General features: G+C 35.1%; 1 protein-coding gene across 3 annotated transcripts in view; it reads left to right on the forward strand.

Moving 5' to 3' along the window:
* The window catches only part of POLQ (DNA polymerase theta), a 114,136-nt gene that overhangs the window by 38,621 nt on the left and 57,174 nt on the right, over positions 1 to 18,341 (forward strand). For all 3 annotated transcript variants that reach the window (XM_068546652.1, XM_068546654.1, XM_068546653.1), the window contains 3 exons: positions 9,928 to 10,121; positions 10,999 to 11,123; positions 12,424 to 12,667. In XM_068546652.1, coding sequence (XP_068402753.1) covers positions 9,928 to 10,121; positions 10,999 to 11,123; positions 12,424 to 12,667 — 563 coding nt within the window. The remainder of the gene's footprint in view (positions 1 to 9,927; positions 10,122 to 10,998; positions 11,124 to 12,423; positions 12,668 to 18,341) is intronic.

Below are 18,341 nucleotides of genomic sequence, written 5' to 3' on the forward strand. Positions count from 1 at the left end.
AAAACTGCCAGCTAAGAATGCTCTACCAAGTAGTGCTGTCCTTCAGAAATGAAGGTAAGAGAAAGACTTTCCCAAACAAACAAAAGGTGAGGAAATTCATCACCACTGGACGTGCATTATAATAAATGTTAAAAGGAGTTCTTCAAGCTGAAATGAAAGGATGCTAATTAACAGTGTAAAAACATATGAATGTATAAAACTCACTGGTAAAGGTAAATTTATAATCAGATTCAGAATTCTGAATGTAATGGTGGTATGCAAATCACTTTTATACAAAAGTTAAAGACAAACATTGAAAATAACTATAATTACAATAATTTGTTAATAGATACATAAGATAAAATGTAAATTGTAATATTAATGGCATAAAATATGAGGCGGTGGAGAAGTAAAAGCATAGAGTTTTTGTGTAGCATTGAAGTTAAGTTGTTATTAGCTTAAAATAGGATTTTATAACTATGTATACAATGGAACATCATTCAGCCATAAAAAAGAAGGAAACCTTGCCATTTGTGACAACATGGATTAACCTGGAGGGTGTTGTGCTAAGTGTAATAAGCCAGACAGAGAAAGACAAATTTTGTATGGTCTCGCTAATGTGGAATCGGAAAAGTTGAACTCAGAAACAAAGGAGAATGGTGGTTGCCAGGGGCTGGGGTATGGGGGACATGGGGAGGTGTTGGTCAAAGGGTACAAACTTTCAGTTAGAGGCATACCTCCTCATTTTATTGCGCTTTGCTCTGCTTCATTGCGCTTTGTAGATACTGCATCTGTTTTTTAGAAATTGAAGTTTTATAGGAACCCCACGTTGAACAAGTCTTTTGGTGCCATTTTTCTAACAGCATTATTTTAATTTTTTTTAACTAAAAATTTTTATTTTTATTATTTATCTTTGGCTGTGCCTTGTGGCTTGAGGGATCTTACCTTGCGGCTTGTAGGATCGTAGTTCCCCCACCAGGGACCGAACCCCAGCCCTCAGCAGTGAGAGCGTGGAGTCCCAACCACTGGACCGCCAGGGAATTCCCTAACAGCATTATTTTTAGATTAAGGTGTGTGCATGGTTTTTTTTTAGACATAATGCTATTGCATACTTAGGAGACTACTTTTATATGCACTGTTAAACCAAAACATAACTTTTATATGCACTGGGAAACCAAAAACCTTGTGTGGCTCACTTTATTGTGATAATCGCTTTATTGTAATGTTTTGGAACTGAACCCACAGTATCCCCAAGGTATGCCTGTGTAAGATGAATAAGTTCTGGGAATTTAATGTACAGCATAGTGATTATAGCTAATAATACTGTATTGTATACTTGGAATTTGCTTACAGAGAGAATCTCACCACACACACGCACACAATGGTAACTATGTGAGGTGATAGATGTGCTAATTAACTTGATTGTGGTAATCATTTCACAGTGAATACATATGTCAAATCATTATATTGTACACCTTAAATATATACAATTTCATTTGTCAATTACACCTCAATAAAGTTGGGAAGGGGGAAAGAGCAAATGCATGTGTTTTGATAGGCAAGAGAGTGGGGGGTAAATTTGAAATTATCATAAGAATTAGGAAGGCTTATCAAGAAATGTATTTCAATAAAAACACTATATAGAGGAGAGCAGAGGAGAAATTTCTGTACAGGGCCTCCCCCTCCTCCCCCCCAGTGAACATGTGTACTACGTGGGTGATAATGTGTTCAAAGTTCTGTGCCTGAGAATGTGTCTAAGGAGAATCTCAAAGCTGGTCTTACCAGTTATCTGGCATGGCCTTAAAAATAAGTCTCATTTATTGTACAGTGGTTATGATTATGGGCTCTAGAGTCAGACTGCCAGTTTACTTCTATGAAAGTTAGATTTAATGCAAGTTACTAAAATAATTGCTGATAAAATATGTGAGTGAGACTTCTGTAAAGCTCTGAAAAATAGTTATAATCTATATTGGAAAACAACTAGAAGGATACTGTTCACAGATTATTTTGCAACTTTCTTTAATGTCTAACTTCACTTGACCAAAAGAGAAACTGGATTTATGAGACAATGTATTGTGGGTATGGTTTACGTAAGAAAGACATGGTAAATTCTAATCAATAGACTCATACTCAAAAGACCTTAACCCTATCTCAAAAAACTGGCAAGTTAATGTACATTTATATTTTAAATAAAACATTTAAGTTTGCATGTACTATTTTGTTTTTTGAATATTTAAAACATTTATGTGATTCAAAAGTCAGAACTATATAAAAAGGAATACCCAGTGAAGTTTGGCAGCTATATGTCAATGCCCTGCATGCCGTTTCCTGTCACCTTCATAGATAACTGTTTTCATTAGTTTCTGGTGTATGTCTTTTCTTTTTCATTGTATAAATATTAGCAAGTGCTAATAAATATTAGCAAGTGCTTAGGTACAGTCTCACTTTACCTTTCTTATTCAGAGGATAGTATTCTATATACATTACTTTGTACCTCTTTTTCCCCTTTAACAATATATCTAATATATCTTGGAAATCACTCTTTGTCAGTTCATGGAGATTTTTATTCTTTTTATATCTGTATAACCCCATTGTGTATGTGGATATACCATTGTTTATTCAGTCAGTTCTCTGATGGATATTTGAGTTGTTCCCAATATTTTGGTATGGCAAATGATGCTGCAGTGAGTAACTTTGGCATATATTATTGTTTAGTTTAGTTTTGATGGAGGTGTATCTTTAGGAAAGAATCCTAGAAGTATGATTGCTGGGTCAAGTGTAAAGACATATGTGATTTTGGTTTTGCAAAATTGCCCTCTGTAGCATTTGTATCATTTTCCAGTTTTACCAGTGCTATATGAGAGTGGTTATTTTCCCACAACCTCATAAATAAAGTTATATTGTCAAGCTTTTATATTTTTGAGTGTACTTTTGATTTACACGTTTTATTATGAATAAATTTGAACATTTTTTCTATATGTTTAAGGTAGTATTTTATTTTCTATGAGTTGTCCATGTCTTTTGCACATTTTTCTATTGTATTTTTGGTTTTTTCTTAAGTTTTAACAATTCTTTTTTTTTTTTTATTTATTTTTAGCTGTGTTGGGTCTTCGTTTCTGTGCGAGGGCTTTCTCTAGTTGTGGAGAGCGGGGGCCACTCTTCATTGCGGTGTGTGGGCCTCTCACTATCGCAGCCTCTCTTGTTGCAGAGCACAGGCTCCAGACGCACAGGCTCAGTAGTTGTGGCTCACGGACCCAGTTGCTCCGCGGCATGTGGGATCTTCCCAGACCAGGGCTCGAACCCGTGTCCCCTGCATTGGCAGGCAGATTCTCAACCACTGCGCCATCAGGAAAGCCCTTAACAATTCTTTTATATATATTAGGGAGAGTAGTTCTTTGTGGTATAAATATTTTTCTCTTAGTTTTTCACTTGGCTTTTGACTTTGTTTATTGTGTGTTTTGTATAGCATTTTAAAAAAATGTAGTTGAATTTTGAACTTTAGAATCAGTGAGAAATGCTTTTCTTGCTCTGAGATTATAAATTCTCTCACATTTTCTTCAAGTAATTATATGATTGTAGTCCCTCTCTTTTGTGCTCCGTTCCATTTAGAGTTTATTCTAATATATGGTTCTTCAATTTTATCTTTTTTCATAATGGCTATCTAGTCACATCTTTATTTATTAAAAAGATTTGTTTACACACAGTGACTGAAAAATTTTCTTCAGCTTTCATTTAACTTTTTTTTCCAATTTTTATGTACTAATTTGCATTTGTGTTTAGATGCATTTCTAATTTCCATTTGTTGTTGGATATATTTCTATTTCATTTGTTGACCTGACAACAGACCAATTTTACCAATATGTACACTACTGCCTCTGTTTTAATTAAAAGCTTTTATTGTATTATCTAGTAGGGTTAGTTTCATTGCTCTCCTTTTTTAGTGTTCATAGGTATTCTTGCTTACCTACCTTTTCATATATCGCTTAGAATTAACTTGGTATTTTCATTGGTATTGTTAAATTTATACATTAACATGGAGGAGAACTGACTGACAGACATCCTTTTTAATTTGATTGGTCTTATTCATGAAAAGAGATGTTTCTCTATTTCTTTGAGTCTATTTTGGGGCTTTCAAGTGTGTTCTCAAAATTTTCTCATAGGGAATTTGAGTTTTTTTTAAATAGCTTTGTTGCAATACAATTCACATAGTATATAATTTAAAGTGTACAAGTCAATGATTTTTAGTATGTTCACAGAGTTGTGCAGTCATCAACATCTAATTTCAGAACATTTTCATCACCCCAGAATGAAACCCTGTACTCATTAGCAGTCACTCCCCATTTTCCTTCAACCTCCTCATCCTCCCCTACCCCTGAGCAACCACCAGTGTGCTTTCTGTTTTTCTATAGACTTTCTATTCTATTCTTATTCATATAAATGGAATTATATAATATGTGGTCTTTCATGGCTGGTTTATTTCACTTAGCATAATGTTTTCAAGGTTCATCCATGTTTTATCGTGTATCAGTTCTTAAGTCCTTTAAAATTGCAGAATAATATTTCATTGTAGAGATGTACTACATCTTTATCCATTCATCAAAATGATGGACATTTGATATGTTTTTACTTTTTGACTATTATGAGTAATGCTGCTGTTAACATTCATATTCAAGTTTTCGTGGACATATGTTTTGAATTCTCTTAGGTATATCTCTAGGAGTAGAACTGCTGGATCATATGGTAACTAATTTTAACATTTTGAGGAGCTTCCAAAGTCCTAAAAAGCAGCTGCATAATTTTACATTACCACAAGCAGTGTACAAGGGTTCACATTTCTCCACATCTCTCCAATGCTTGTTTTTATCTGCCTTTTTAAGTATATCCTTATGGGCTTGAAGTGCTATCTCATTATAGCTTGAATTTGTATTTCCCTAATGGGTAGTGATGTTGAACACCTTTCCATCTGTTTCTTGACCACATGAATATCTTCCTTAGAAAAATATCTACTCAGATCCTTTGCCCATTTTTAAACTGGGTTATTTATCATTTTATTATTGAGTTGTAAGAGTTCTTTATATATTCTGGATACAAGTCTCTTATGAGATATATGATATGGAAATATTTTCTTGCATTCTGTGGGTTGTCTTTTCAAGTTTTCGATTATGTCTTTTGAAGCACAAAGATTTTTAATTTTGATGACAATTAACAACGTTAAGTCTTCCAGTTAGTGTACATGGCTGTCTTCACATTTGTGTAGGTCTTTAATTTCTTTCAACAATTTTTATAGTTTTCACAGTACAAGTTTTATATGTCTTTTGTTACTTATTCTTAAACATTTTATTGTTTTTAATGCTATTGTAAATGGAATTCCTTTATTAATTTTCTTTTCAGATTGTTGAAATGTATGAACAATTTTTTAATATTTTGATCTTGTATGCTGCAGCCTATTAAACTTGTTCATTAATTTTAATAGTATTTTGGTGGATTCCTTAGGATTTTCTATATACAAGTTCATATCATCTGCAAATAGAGGTAGTTTTGCTTCTTCCTTTCCACTGTGGATGAATTTTATTTCTTTTTCTTGACCTGTCTAGAATCTCCAGTTAAATACGAATAGAGATAGTGAGAGCAGACATCTTTGTCTTGTTCCTGATCTTAGAGGGAAAGTGTTCAGGCTTTCACCATCAAATATGATGTTAGCTGTGGATTTTTTGCACATAGCCTTTATCAGGTTGAGGAATTTACCTTCTATTCCTAGATTGTTGAATTTTTTTAATCACAAAAAGGTGTTAGATTTTGTGACGTGCTTTTTCTGCATCTATTGAGATCATCATGGGATTTTTGTCCATTATTCTATTGATATTACATTATTTGATTTTCAGATATATTAATCTTGAATTTTCTGGGTAAATCTCACTTGGTCATGTTGTATAGTACTATTTATATGTTGCTAGATTTGGTTTGCTGGTATTTTGTTGAGGATTGTTGCATCTACATTCGTAAGACACATTTGTCTGTAGTTCTTTATTCTCATGATGATTTTGTGTGGTTTTGAGGTAGTAGAATGAATTAGGAAGTGTTCCTCTCTCTTTTTGGAAGAAATTGTGAAGGATTGCTGTTAATTATTTAAACATTTGGTAATAGATTTCACCAGTCAAGCCATTTGGGCTTAGGCGTTTCTTTGGAGTACATTTTTTGATTACTAATTCAGTCTCTATTCTTGTTGTAGGTCTATTTAGATTTTCTATTTTTTCTTGAATTAGTTTTGGTAGTTGGTATGTTTCCAGGAATTTGTCCATTTCATCTAGGTTATCTAATTTGTTGGTATTCAATTGTTCATAGTATTTTTTTATGATTCTTTTTATTTCTATAAGGCAGCAGTAGTGTCCCCTCTTCCATTCCTGATTTTAGTAATTTGAGTATTCTCTCTCTTTTTCTTGATCAGTCTAGCTAAAGGTTTCAGTATTGTTTCAAAGAACTGTTAACAATACTTAAACAAGGAAGCTGTTAGACTGAGGCAGCTTTAATGTCTTAGCAGCTTATGTAAGCAAACCAAAACTTAAGCCTTAGTCAATGCACTTGAATCCAAGAAAGTGAAACTTGAGAACAACCAATCACAAAAAGCTAACTAGGTTTTCCCAAATAAGGCAACTGCTAAAGCTATAACCAGTCCTGTAATTGCTTTGCTTTTCTTCAGCATCTTCTTTATAAAAACTTTGCCCCTAGCTCCTGTCATTAGAGGGCTCCTAACTGCCTTTGGTTTGGCGCTGCCCAATTCTAATTGGTGCATGCTCAAATAAACTCTTGAAAATTTTAATGTGTTTCAGTTTACCTTTTAACAGAACCTATTTTGCTTAGGTTGATTTTCTCTATTATTTTTTACTCTCTATTTCATTAATTTCTGCTCTTTATAGTTGTTTTTTTGTTTTTTTTTTTCTTCTTGCTTTGAGTTTCCTTTGCCCTTCAATTTGCAGTGTCTTAAGGTGGAAGATTAGGATATTGATTTTAGATCTTTATTCTTTTTTAGTATAGGCATTTATAACTATAAATTTCTTTCAAAGCACTACTTTCACTGTATCCCATAAGTTTTGGTATTTTATGTTTTCATTTTTTATCTTCATCCGTTTCAAGGTAGTTTGTAATTTCAATTGTGATTTCTTCTCTGACCCATTGTTATTTAGTAGCATCTTGTTTAATTTCCACATTGTGAATTTCCAATATTTTTTAAAATTTATTTTTAATTTCATTCCATTGTCAGAAAACATATTTCACATGATTTCAATCCTTTTACATTTATTGAGGCTTGTTTTATTGCCTAGTAGGTGGTCTGTCCTGGAGAATGTTCTATGTGGCTTCAAGAAGAATGTGCATTCTGCTGTTGCTGGTTGAAGTTCTACAGATGTCTGTTAGGTCTAGTTGATTTACTGTATAGTTTTCACCTTCTATTTCCTGTTGATCTTCTTAGGTCTTCTTTCCACTGTTGAAAGTGAGGGTATTTAAATCTTCAACTCTTATTTTTGAATTGTCTGTTTCTTCATTTCTGTCAAGTTTTGTTCATGTGTTTCGGAACCCTGTATATATTTACAGTTGTTATGTTTCTTTGATGGATGTGTCCTGTTGTCATTATAAAATATTCCTCTTCTGTGAACTTTTTTTTAAAAGTCTATTTTATCTGATATTAGTCTAGTTACTCTGGCTTTGTTATAGTTGTGGTTTACATATTTTCCCTTCCTTTTACTTTTGACCTGTTTGTATTTTTGAATCTGTAATGTGTCTCTTATAGACAGCATATAGTTGGATTCTGGTTTTTTTTTTTATCCAATCTGTCAATCTCTTGTCTTTGATAGATTATTTAGCCCATTTGCATTTCGTGTTACTATTGATGTAGTTGGATTTACATCTTCCACATTTTGTCTATTTTCTATATATCTCACGTCTTCTTTTGTTCTCTTGTACTTTTACTGATTTCTTTTGAATTAAGCAAAACTTTCTAGTATAACTTTTAAATTTCTTTAATTTTTCTCTATATTTTTTGAAGTTATTTTCCCAGTAATTGCTCAGGGTGTTAGCATATACAGCTTAAAATTTATACTTACTTAATCCCATTGAGCCCATTGAGATATAGAAACATTATTCTTGTATAGCTGTATTCTTATTCCATTTTTTTTTCTTTTTGGTGCTATTAGTGTTATACATGTTACATCTAATCTACATGTGTTACAAACGCAACAGTACATTGTTATAATTGTTATTTTATACAATTTTATGTCTTTAAAGAAGCTGAGAGTAGAAAGGAGAGCAAATGTATACTTATAAAATTTGTTGTATTTACATTTTTATTTAAGATTTGTGCTTCCCTTTATTTGTTTCTATGGATTTAGTTGCTATCTCTTGTTATTTCCTACTTCAATATAGCTTTGCTCCCACCTGCCTCCTTTGGGCTGTTATTGTCAAACATTTTGTACTTTTATATGTTTTATACATACTGTTTTGTACTGTTGCTTTTTAAAGTCAGTCAAGAAAAGAAAGGAGGGGAAATACGCAATAATACTATCTTTACAAGTACCCACGCAATTACCTTTGTTGGCACTCTGTTTTTCTGTGTGGAATTAATATACTGTTTTGGGTCACTCTCTTTCAACCAGAAGAGCTTTTCTTTAGTAGTTCTTGTAAGGCAATTCTGCTAGCAACAAATTTTCTGTTTATCTGGGAATGTCTTTGTTATGCCTTTATTTTATAAAGTTAGTTTTCCTTTATATAAGACCCTTGGTTGACTTTTTTTTCTTTCAGCAGTTTGAACACGTTGTTTCACAGCATTCTGTCCTCCATTGTTTTTGATGAGAAGTCAGCTGTTAATTTTTTTTGGTTTCCCTTGTATATGATGCATTGTGTTTCTTTTGCTGCTTTCATGATTTTCTCTTGGTATTTTACATTTTGACTCTGATGCATCAGGGTGTGGATCTTTTTGAGCTTTCCTAGTTGGAGTTCACTTTTAGTCTCTTGCATATGTAAAGTTTTCCATTAAATTTGGGAAGGTTTTAGCCATAATTTCTTCAAATGTTCTTTCTGTTCCTTTCTGTCTTCTTCTGGTACTCTCATTATGCATATGTTGGTACACTTTAATGCTTCCCACATTTCTCTGAGGCTCTGTTCATTTTTTTTTCCTTTTTTCTCACCTCTCAGATTGCATAATCTTGATTGATCTATCTTCATGTTTGCTGATTCTTTATTCTGCCAGCTTGCATCTACTGTTGAGCTCTATAGTTAATAGTTCATTTCAGTTGTATTTTTTAACTCTAGAATTGCCATTTGGCTCTTTTTTTTTATCATTTCTCTTTACTCATATTCCCTACTTGATGAGACATTGTCATCATACTTTCCTTTACATTATTAAGCATGGTTTTTTTTTTTGTGTTGTTGTTCTTTGACCATACTTATAATGTCTGTTTTGAAGTCTTTGCAGATATTTCTGACATCTGGAACCCCTCAAAGGTGTTTCTTTTGCCTGCTTTTTCCCCTGTGTTTGGGACACATGTTTCTGTTTCTTTGCATGTCTCATTGTTTTTTTTCTGTTGTTGAATCCTGGACACTTCAGATAATATATTATAGCAATTGTGAATATTGATTCCTCTTCCCCCTCCCTGTATTTTCTCAGAAATCATACAAAATACTTAAGATTGTATTTAACATCAGAATACTGAGATTAAAAATGTCTATGATTAAAGTTCTTGGATTCTGTAAAATCCAGCTTGTATGCTTAGTGGTCTCTTCTCTTGTCAGTGAGTTGTTTGTGATTAAATGAAGTTTCCATATAAGTGAGGCATTATCACATTTAGAAAATTTTCCAAATACTGAAGCCTTTGTTTTTAATATGAAGTTTACATTTACAATTTTGTCCCTTTTGTAATGCAATAGTTTTAGGTAATGAATGATGCTTCTTCCCTTTAGGTTACACCTGTGTTTGAGGACTGGACTACTATTGATTGGTATCGATTTTTGTGTTTATGGGAGAAGTTACCAGCTTCTATGAAACGGGTGGCAGAGCTAGTGGGAGTTGAAGAAGGGTTCTTGGCTCGCTGTGTGAAAGGAAAAGTAGTAGCCAGAACTGAGAAACAACACCGACAAATGGCCATCCATAAAAGGTAAATATCAAGGAGCCTGGAGTATCCAGTTTTTAACACAGTATTGGATATACAGTAGATGTCCAGTTTATTGTAATCACTTTCATTGTCATTAAAATCAAAGTTTTGGCTGAATATAGTAAAAATTTTCAACTTCTTGTATTTACTGAATTTATTGATATTTTTCTTCTTTGTAGCTTATAAGAAACCACTATATATCAAGACTTTTTAAAGTAGAACATTTAATTACTTTCTTCCCTTAAAGAATATATGATCAGAACTGCCAACTTAGTGTGGCTCCATTTGAGGATATGGTTTGTATCATCCTTTGAAGTGATTTGTTACCAGTAGGGAAGAGCCAATTAAAAGATTCAGGTGGGGAAATTGTACAGGCTTTAGCCTCTTTGAAATATAATAAAATTATTTTTCTTAAAGCATTAGTCTCATATTATTTACATCATAGTCAAGTGTAAATTTTGTAAGGATTATATACTTGGATTATTTGTGGCACAATTGCCTTTCACATCAAAACTTTTTTATAACCAAATTTTGATTGAAATATGATTAGGTGATATAATTGTGTATCAAGTGTTCTTTAAAATTTTTGTGCCATCGTATTTCTTGAACCAAGTCTCATTTCTTAAAATTAGTTAGCATTATTGAAATATGGACAAAATTGTTTTGTTATACAGATATTAGTTTTTTGCTATAGTACTAACGTATGTTAGAATTTACAAACATTGAGCTCTTTGTCCACTAATCCTATATCCTATTAGGAATCTTCTCACCTTCTCACCCTCTTACCTTTTTTGGTTCTTTCTTGTTTCTCAACATACATCGTACTTTCATAGTAGACATAAGTGACCTCTTACCATACTTTTGGTAATTTACTTTCCAGGTTTTTTACCAGTCTTGTGCTATTAGATTTAATCAGTGAAGTTCCCTTAAAGGAAATTAATCAGAAATATGGATGCAGTCGTGGACAGATTCAATCGTTACAACAGTCAGCTGCTGTTTATGCAGGTCAGTTAAACAAGTGTTCCCACATTTATTTAAGACTCTGTGGTTTGAGGCCAAGTTAAGATTACTTTTTTTCAAATTCCATTTTACTGTAGGTTTCTCTAAAAGTGAGGGGATCATGTTAAGCCATAATTTTGTATAGTTCCTGTCATCATCAGAACACCCAAAACTATGACTCCTGTGGGCTCAGTTACCCTGCTACAGAAGAATAGCAGCTGGCTGAGTGTCTGGATCTTGGTCCCCTTCCATTCCCTAGCAACCTGCTGACCATTGCTCTTCTTTCTGTTTTTCTGTCTTTTTTTTGGGGGGGGGTGCGTATTGTAAGAAGAAACAGACACAGTTCTCACTGATCTTCATTTTCTCATCAAGTTATTGATTAATACTTATTATTGTGGAAGGTGGCAAGTGGAGAGGGATTTCTGGACTTCTTTCTCACTGTTCTAAATATCTCTTCTCTAAGGAAATACTGGTCTTTCTTCATAAAATTAAACTCTTATCTTCTAAGCTAGGCAAACAAGGGAAGCTCTAGGTCTGATTTTACCAAGAAATCCTTAAGCCCTTAGGAGGGAAATCCTCGGCTGCTGGAGAGTGTGTTTACATGTGTAAGAAGTTTCATTGTGAAATTGTGTGCATGAGAGATTACTGAGGGAAAGATGCCAGGAGAGGGTAGTAAGAAGGGAGAGACTTACCCTTCAACTCACTGGCATCAAAAATCTCAGATTACCTCTAGGGTTAATGTTCTTGTAGGGAAGTGATTTTCTTAATGACTTGACACTCGGCTACTCTGGCCTCTTTATTTCAAGAGGGTATAGCTATCAAGCTGGGCAACCTTTTTTTTTTTTTTTTTTTTTTAAGAAATTATCAATGGGACTTTCACTCTTTGTAAATAATCCTCTCAGCACTTGACAATTTAAATTAGCTCTCTTGTTTTCCTCTAGGTGAAAAGAGTTCTTTACCTGTTTTAAGAGTTCTTTCTTCCTTAAAGAAAGTAAGGAAAAAAATTGAGAGAGAGAGAGAGAGGGGAACTAGTGAGGGCTTTTTGTTTGTTTTGTGTTTATGTGCTCTGCCTCAATTTTTTCAAATGCAAGTTCATGATTAAGAAAAAATGAGATGATATTTAATGTGTCTAGCCAATTAGCTAGGCCCTTAAAGATGTCTGCTCTCCTATTATTTTATACCTTGGGCCTGTTAAACTTTATAATTCTGCAGAAAAAACAACAGTGAAACAAAAATACATCTCAAGAAACGGAGAATTGGTCTAGAAAGAATTTTTAATTCAATAAATATTATATGAATATTCTAGGGATGATTACAGTGTTTTCCAACCGCCTGGGCTGGCACAACATGGAACTACTACTGTCCCAATTTCAGAAGCGTCTTACGTTTGGCATCCAGAGGGAGCTGTGTGACCTGGTCCGGGTATCCTTACTTAATGCACAGAGAGCCAGATTCCTCTATGCTTCTGGCTTTCTTACTGTGGCCGATCTTGCCAGAGCAGATGCTGCTGAGGTGGAAAGTGTTCTGAAAAATGCTGTGCCTTTTAAAAGGTAAGAAAAATCCCCTTGTCTACATATGTTATTAAATGAAAACAGGTCAATTTGTAAATAATAGATAATATATTAAAATATTTTTCCCTTAGATAATATCATGCCATATTTGGTATAAGTGGAAGAAAATGTGGCTCCTTTTCCCCTTTGAGGATTACTTTTTTCTTTTTTTGTATATTTAAAATATATTCTATGACTTTAAAGACACTTCTAAATGTATCATAACTCTCTCCTAGAAAGTTTGAGTAAAGTTAAGTTACTAATGTTTCTGCATTGATGGATTTTAGTTCTCAGTATATATCCAGGGCTCATCTTAGATTTTCTTCAGGCAAGAAAACTTTAAAATATACTCTTCTTGAATATTCTTTGGAACACTAGTCCCTCAAAAACAGTTTATGAGAAGAGGACTTCTTGATATGTGTGTGTGTGTGTGTGTGTGTGTGTGTGTGTGTGTGCAACCAATTCATTGAATGGGCTGGACTCAGCATATTATCAAGGAATAGCTTAATTATTTTCTCAACCATTATTCTTTGAACTCACTGTTGTATGGACTCCCAGCCAGATTCTATAGCTGTTTAGGCAGTTTCAAGTATTAACAGTTTTATTTTCAGGTTTTAAAAATTTGTTCTAAATGAGAGCATTAATCTCATTTCCAGTTCAGTGCTTCTTTCCTCTTTGGTTTGACACACGCTCTGAAACTTGAAACATGTGGGAAGGGATGGGGCATAGTCAAAGAAAGGGCCTCACTGTGCAGTGCCACCTCACATCATGGGCTCTACTCCGTGTATTTCGGCAGCAATGCAGGTGTGATTCCTGCTAGTGGGCCCTGGTACAGCATGCACTACAGCCAGCATAGCTATAGCTGTATAGCTACCTCTACCTAGATTTTGAAGGATGAAATTGCTTGGAGTCTTAAGCATATGCAACCCAAGCAGAGAACGTGGAGCTGTGGGGGCAGGGTCATCCCCTGTGACCCCAGATTGGAAGATCCACTGGTGGGTGATTTTGTCACTTTTGGGTGTGCCTCTGGCTGAAACCTACATAGAGTATGCTTTAAAACCTACTTATAAAGGTGTTGATCTCCTCTGGAGCCTGTGATTTTCACAGAATCTTTGGATATATTCATACTTGCTTAGAAATATGTAATAAAAGACCTGAGGTGAAAAAATTCAGATGTGGGAGTATCTCTGTGGTAACAGCATACCATATATCATACTTAACCCTTCCAGGGAGTCATCTGAAGTCAGTACACATTTTAAAAAAGTTAATTGGAAAAAATTTGTAAACACATTTTGGAATCTCTTCTGTGTGATTCTAAGGCCATTATTGCCATGACTGTGATTCTTCTGAAAGCCCAGAACCTTCACTGATCAAAATTAATGAAACATAGTAATATGAGAAATCAACATTATCTGCTTCCTCATGTGACATACTGAGAAAGACACAACATTACTCCTGGAATATTTTTATCAAAAATATCTAATGTGAATTTAACTGTAGAGAAACATCAGACAAACCTAAATTGAGAGACATTCTACAAAATAATTGGCCAGTACTTTTCAAAAATATCAAGGTCGTGGAAACAAAGACTGAGGAGCTGATTCCAATTAAAGCAGGCTAAAGAGACATGACAACTAAATGTACCACCTTACTCTAGATTGGATTAGAAAAAGGACATACTTTGAACAATTGGTAAATTTTGCGTAAGGTATGTAGATTAGATACAGTATTGTATTAATGTTAATTTTCTGAATAGAAACTGATGTATTTGGAGACTGGCCACCCTTTCAGTGCCCGGTACATATGTAAAAGCCAGAAAACCCATCCAACATTCAGATTGTCTCAAATAGCTTGCCATTACCAACAATCTGTAATGAATTACCTTGTGCATATGTATTTTCATATTGTTGGTGATGTTTCTTCAGAGTAAATTCCTAGACATGAGATTTCAGAAGGTAAGTGCATATATATAGATTTATTAGATTCCAAATTGCTCTGCAGAAGGGTCTAGCCAAGTTGCACTCTCACTAGTCTATTACCCCTCAGCTCACCAGTAGAATCCATTGTTAGAGGTTGTTAAAAAACAAAATTCAGCTGAGTAAATTTGAAGATCCAACTAGCTTTATTAGGCGATTCATGAATTGCAGCATCCAATCTAGGAACTAGAAGGGGTTTTACTAAAAGATGGAAGGTTTTTATAGGAAGAAGGATAGGGCAAAGGAGCTATTAGCAAAATAAAAGAAAGGATTATTTTTATACCAGGGCAGCTTTTTGGGGGTAAAAGGGAAAGGCAAGGGGGTTTTATCATGCAGATTGTATCTTGCGGGTGGGGAGGGAGGATGGACAGATTACCTCTTGGTGCTGACCAGGAAATTCTAGACTGGTTGATTAAGATTACATTTCTGGTGAAGGTCAAAACTGCAATTAGGTTAGGTATTAAATCTAGGTTTGGTATCATGGGCTTTAGCCATTTGGGGCCTGTGGCTTTTCTCTTTAATAATTCCCTCCTTTTCATCATACTCTCAGCCTGAGAGATGTGATCAAAATTTAAGGCATTAGCTTCGCTCTCAACTACTGCTCTGCAGCTTTGTTGATCTTTGTTGTGCTATCCATAGGTCATGACGTCTTTGATGAACTCCTATGATAGTCACAGGCCATGACTTCAGGTTTGTTACCGAGTCCAAGCTTGCTCTGCTGCACAACAGACCAATAAATCAGGAGACGAGATGTTGAGGCAAGGAATAGCGACTTTGTTTGAAAAGCTGGGCATCCGAGAAGATGGCAGACTAGAGTCCTAGAGTACCATCTTATCTGGGTCTGATGCTAGTTTCTTTTATAGAACAGAGAGGGGAAGGAGGTGAGGAAGTAAAGTAAAAAGGCTCTAAGTCTTGCAAAATATCTTCTGGTTTGGCCAGCCTCTGGGAGGGGATGTGTTAATTTCTTCTTTCTTGCAGTCATTCAAGGGTGGGCAGGGGCAGGGTGTTTCCCTGTGAGCTGAACGAAGGCACTTTGGTTTAACATTGAGGCAGAGGGGCAGAGTTCCCCAAGAGAGGCCATTATGTATGCTTATAGCTATAAACAGCATCCTTTTAGTGATTATAGTCACAAAAGCAACGGGAAGCAAAGGTTAAAGTAAAAGAAACAGATCCAACATGGAGTCAGATTTTGTTCTTCCTTGTTACAGGTTCACAACTTCTAAGGTGGCTGTTCTCCTCGTTTCTTTTCTGATGTTCCACTCTTAGGGAGATCATTTCTCTGCTGGTCAGTGACTGTGAACATGCATTTAAAACTTTTGAGAGGATCCAATGCACTGATGTTTATGATAACTATAAATAGGATAACTCCCAGTATTTGGAGTGTGCTTCAGAGCCATAGTCCCCAAGACCCAAACCAGTCAAAGGCACTGTTGAAGGAGTCACCCTTTTAAGCCAAGTGGCTTACTCAGTGATCTTACATAATTAAGTTTCAACTTCACCAGAAGTGTCAATCCAGGTACAACAGATGGTATTGGTCATAGCACAGACACTTCCCTGCTCAGCTAAAAGATTATCAAGGGCTATCTTATTATCAAGAGCAACTATGGCCAGAGAGTCTAAGTATTTTTGTTGGGCAACTAGTGCCCTAGCAGTGGAATCTGCAATGTTCTCTAAGAGTTGAGGAAAGGTTCCTGATCATATTCTTCTTTGTTTTAACTCCTAATCAGGGAAGTAGGCCCTGCCAAAGGAAACAGTTCTTGAATCATGAATCCTCCTGTTAGGCCTTTTCTAGAACAGTTAGGGGCACAGTTAGATAACCTAAGATGCCTAGTACAGTTGTGTGCCAGCCATATGGGCATTCATAGGCCCAAGGAGAATGATAACCACCACAAACAAAGACAAGACCTGTCGGGATGCAAACCATTCATGTTAAGGAATACTGATAAAAGATTTATTCACAGGGACTGCTGCATTTACCTGTTCAAGCCAGGAGTCAGTCAGGTTTTTAGTGCATGTGGAAAGAGAATCTCCCATCCTAAAATAGAGTTATCCTAAATACTGAAGGTTATCCCTTCTTAGTAATGGCCTGGGAGATACAGATGAGAGTGTTATCTTTCCAGGCCAATGCCAGAGTGAAATTAAGAAAGAAAAGGAGAAAGGGTTTCATGTTTAACTAAAGCAAGAAGACTTGAATCTGGTGTCTTGGGCGAAAGCAGTAGACATCGATATCATCGACTTTTCTTACTCATCATTTTGATTCAGGGGTCTCCAGTGTTGTGTAGGACCAGATGTCAGGTGGTCCTCCTTAGCTGTGAGACATGTACCCAAGGCTCAATACTTTCTATAGTTCTGCATCAGTGTCAGTGGTCAGGAGCACTTGGTAAGCTCCCTTCTGACAGGGCTCGAAGGCTGCCTTTGTTCTTAGTGATGTCAAATCAGAAGGGTGGGAGAAAATTGGAAATACTAGTTTGGTGAGTTGTAGCGAGATATTTAAGAACACTAGAAGAATTCAGGATCCAGTCCAGTTTACAGGTATGTAATAAAACCTCAAAGACAATTAACAGGACTAGAATCTAATTCTATCTACAAAGGTGCAAAGATAATTTTTCTCTCTTTAATTACCCCTATTTTTTTTTTAACCAAAGATAATCATAGTAAAACTAATTTGCTTGCATTAAACTTGGCCTGATTATTTATATAAGTACAGCAAGAATAATGATTGACCATATAAGTCCTTTTTTAAGACTGCTTTGCTGAAACCTTGTAAGCAAGGTACCAGGTCGATTTTTTTTGAAGCAGTTCTGTGAAGCTATCTGGTCATATCTGAGTCTGTGCACGCCTTTCTCAAATATGACATTCCAGTCAAAACCTTGGTAATATAGCCAGTGTTTCTAATTGTATCCTGTTACAAGGAGAAAAGATTGTTATTGAACTTATGCAAGCAAATAAATTGTTAAGAGAGTAAGAATATTCACTGAGAGTTCCTGAATTCTGGAGGGATCAGGTGGGGAGAAAAAGTTTCATCTTTGTTCACAAAGGTATACTTTACCAAATTGTTGTAAGTCATAGATAGCTTAAGAAAAGTCTCCTTAAATCTGGAAAAACAGAAACATTAGAGTATCCTCCTCAGGTCATGTAGTCCTATGTAATTCTTTTTCTGCTTGAATACAGTTTTTCAGGGGTCCAGAGGGAGGAAGCCTGAGGCCTTTAGGGACAAAAATAGTTGTTCTTACATATACTGTGGTGGGTGAAGGAATGGGAAAACAGAAAAATGAGATTTGTCAGGGAGCCAGGAAGAACCATGAGGCCATCTTGGTTTTCCCACAGCTCCAACTGTTTGTTTAATTTACAGCCATTGTTTACCCATCTTAGTTTCTCTGATTCAGGAGCACACTGTCATCTGTTATAAGGACATCAGGTCTGGCAGTAAGTGGGTCATTTTTGGAGAAGTAGAATGAATCTCATCAACACTTGACACAATCTTTATATAGATTCTGTTGCCTTTACATGAAAGTCAGCTAGGTCATTTCCCTGTTACTCAGGTTCAGTATTTTTAGTGTGAGCCTCAATTTTGATGAGTAATTTCAGAAAGTAAGTGAATAGCAGTAAAAGGATTGTTTACTGGTTACCCATTTCTGATTGGGGTCCCAGAGGATGTCATACACCATTTTAAGATAATGACTAGAATTATAAGTTAA

The sequence above is a fragment of the Eschrichtius robustus genome, chromosome 6 (genome assembly GCF_028021215.1).
Source record: "Eschrichtius robustus isolate mEscRob2 chromosome 6, mEscRob2.pri, whole genome shotgun sequence".
Taxonomy (NCBI): domain Eukaryota; kingdom Metazoa; phylum Chordata; class Mammalia; order Artiodactyla; family Eschrichtiidae; genus Eschrichtius; species Eschrichtius robustus.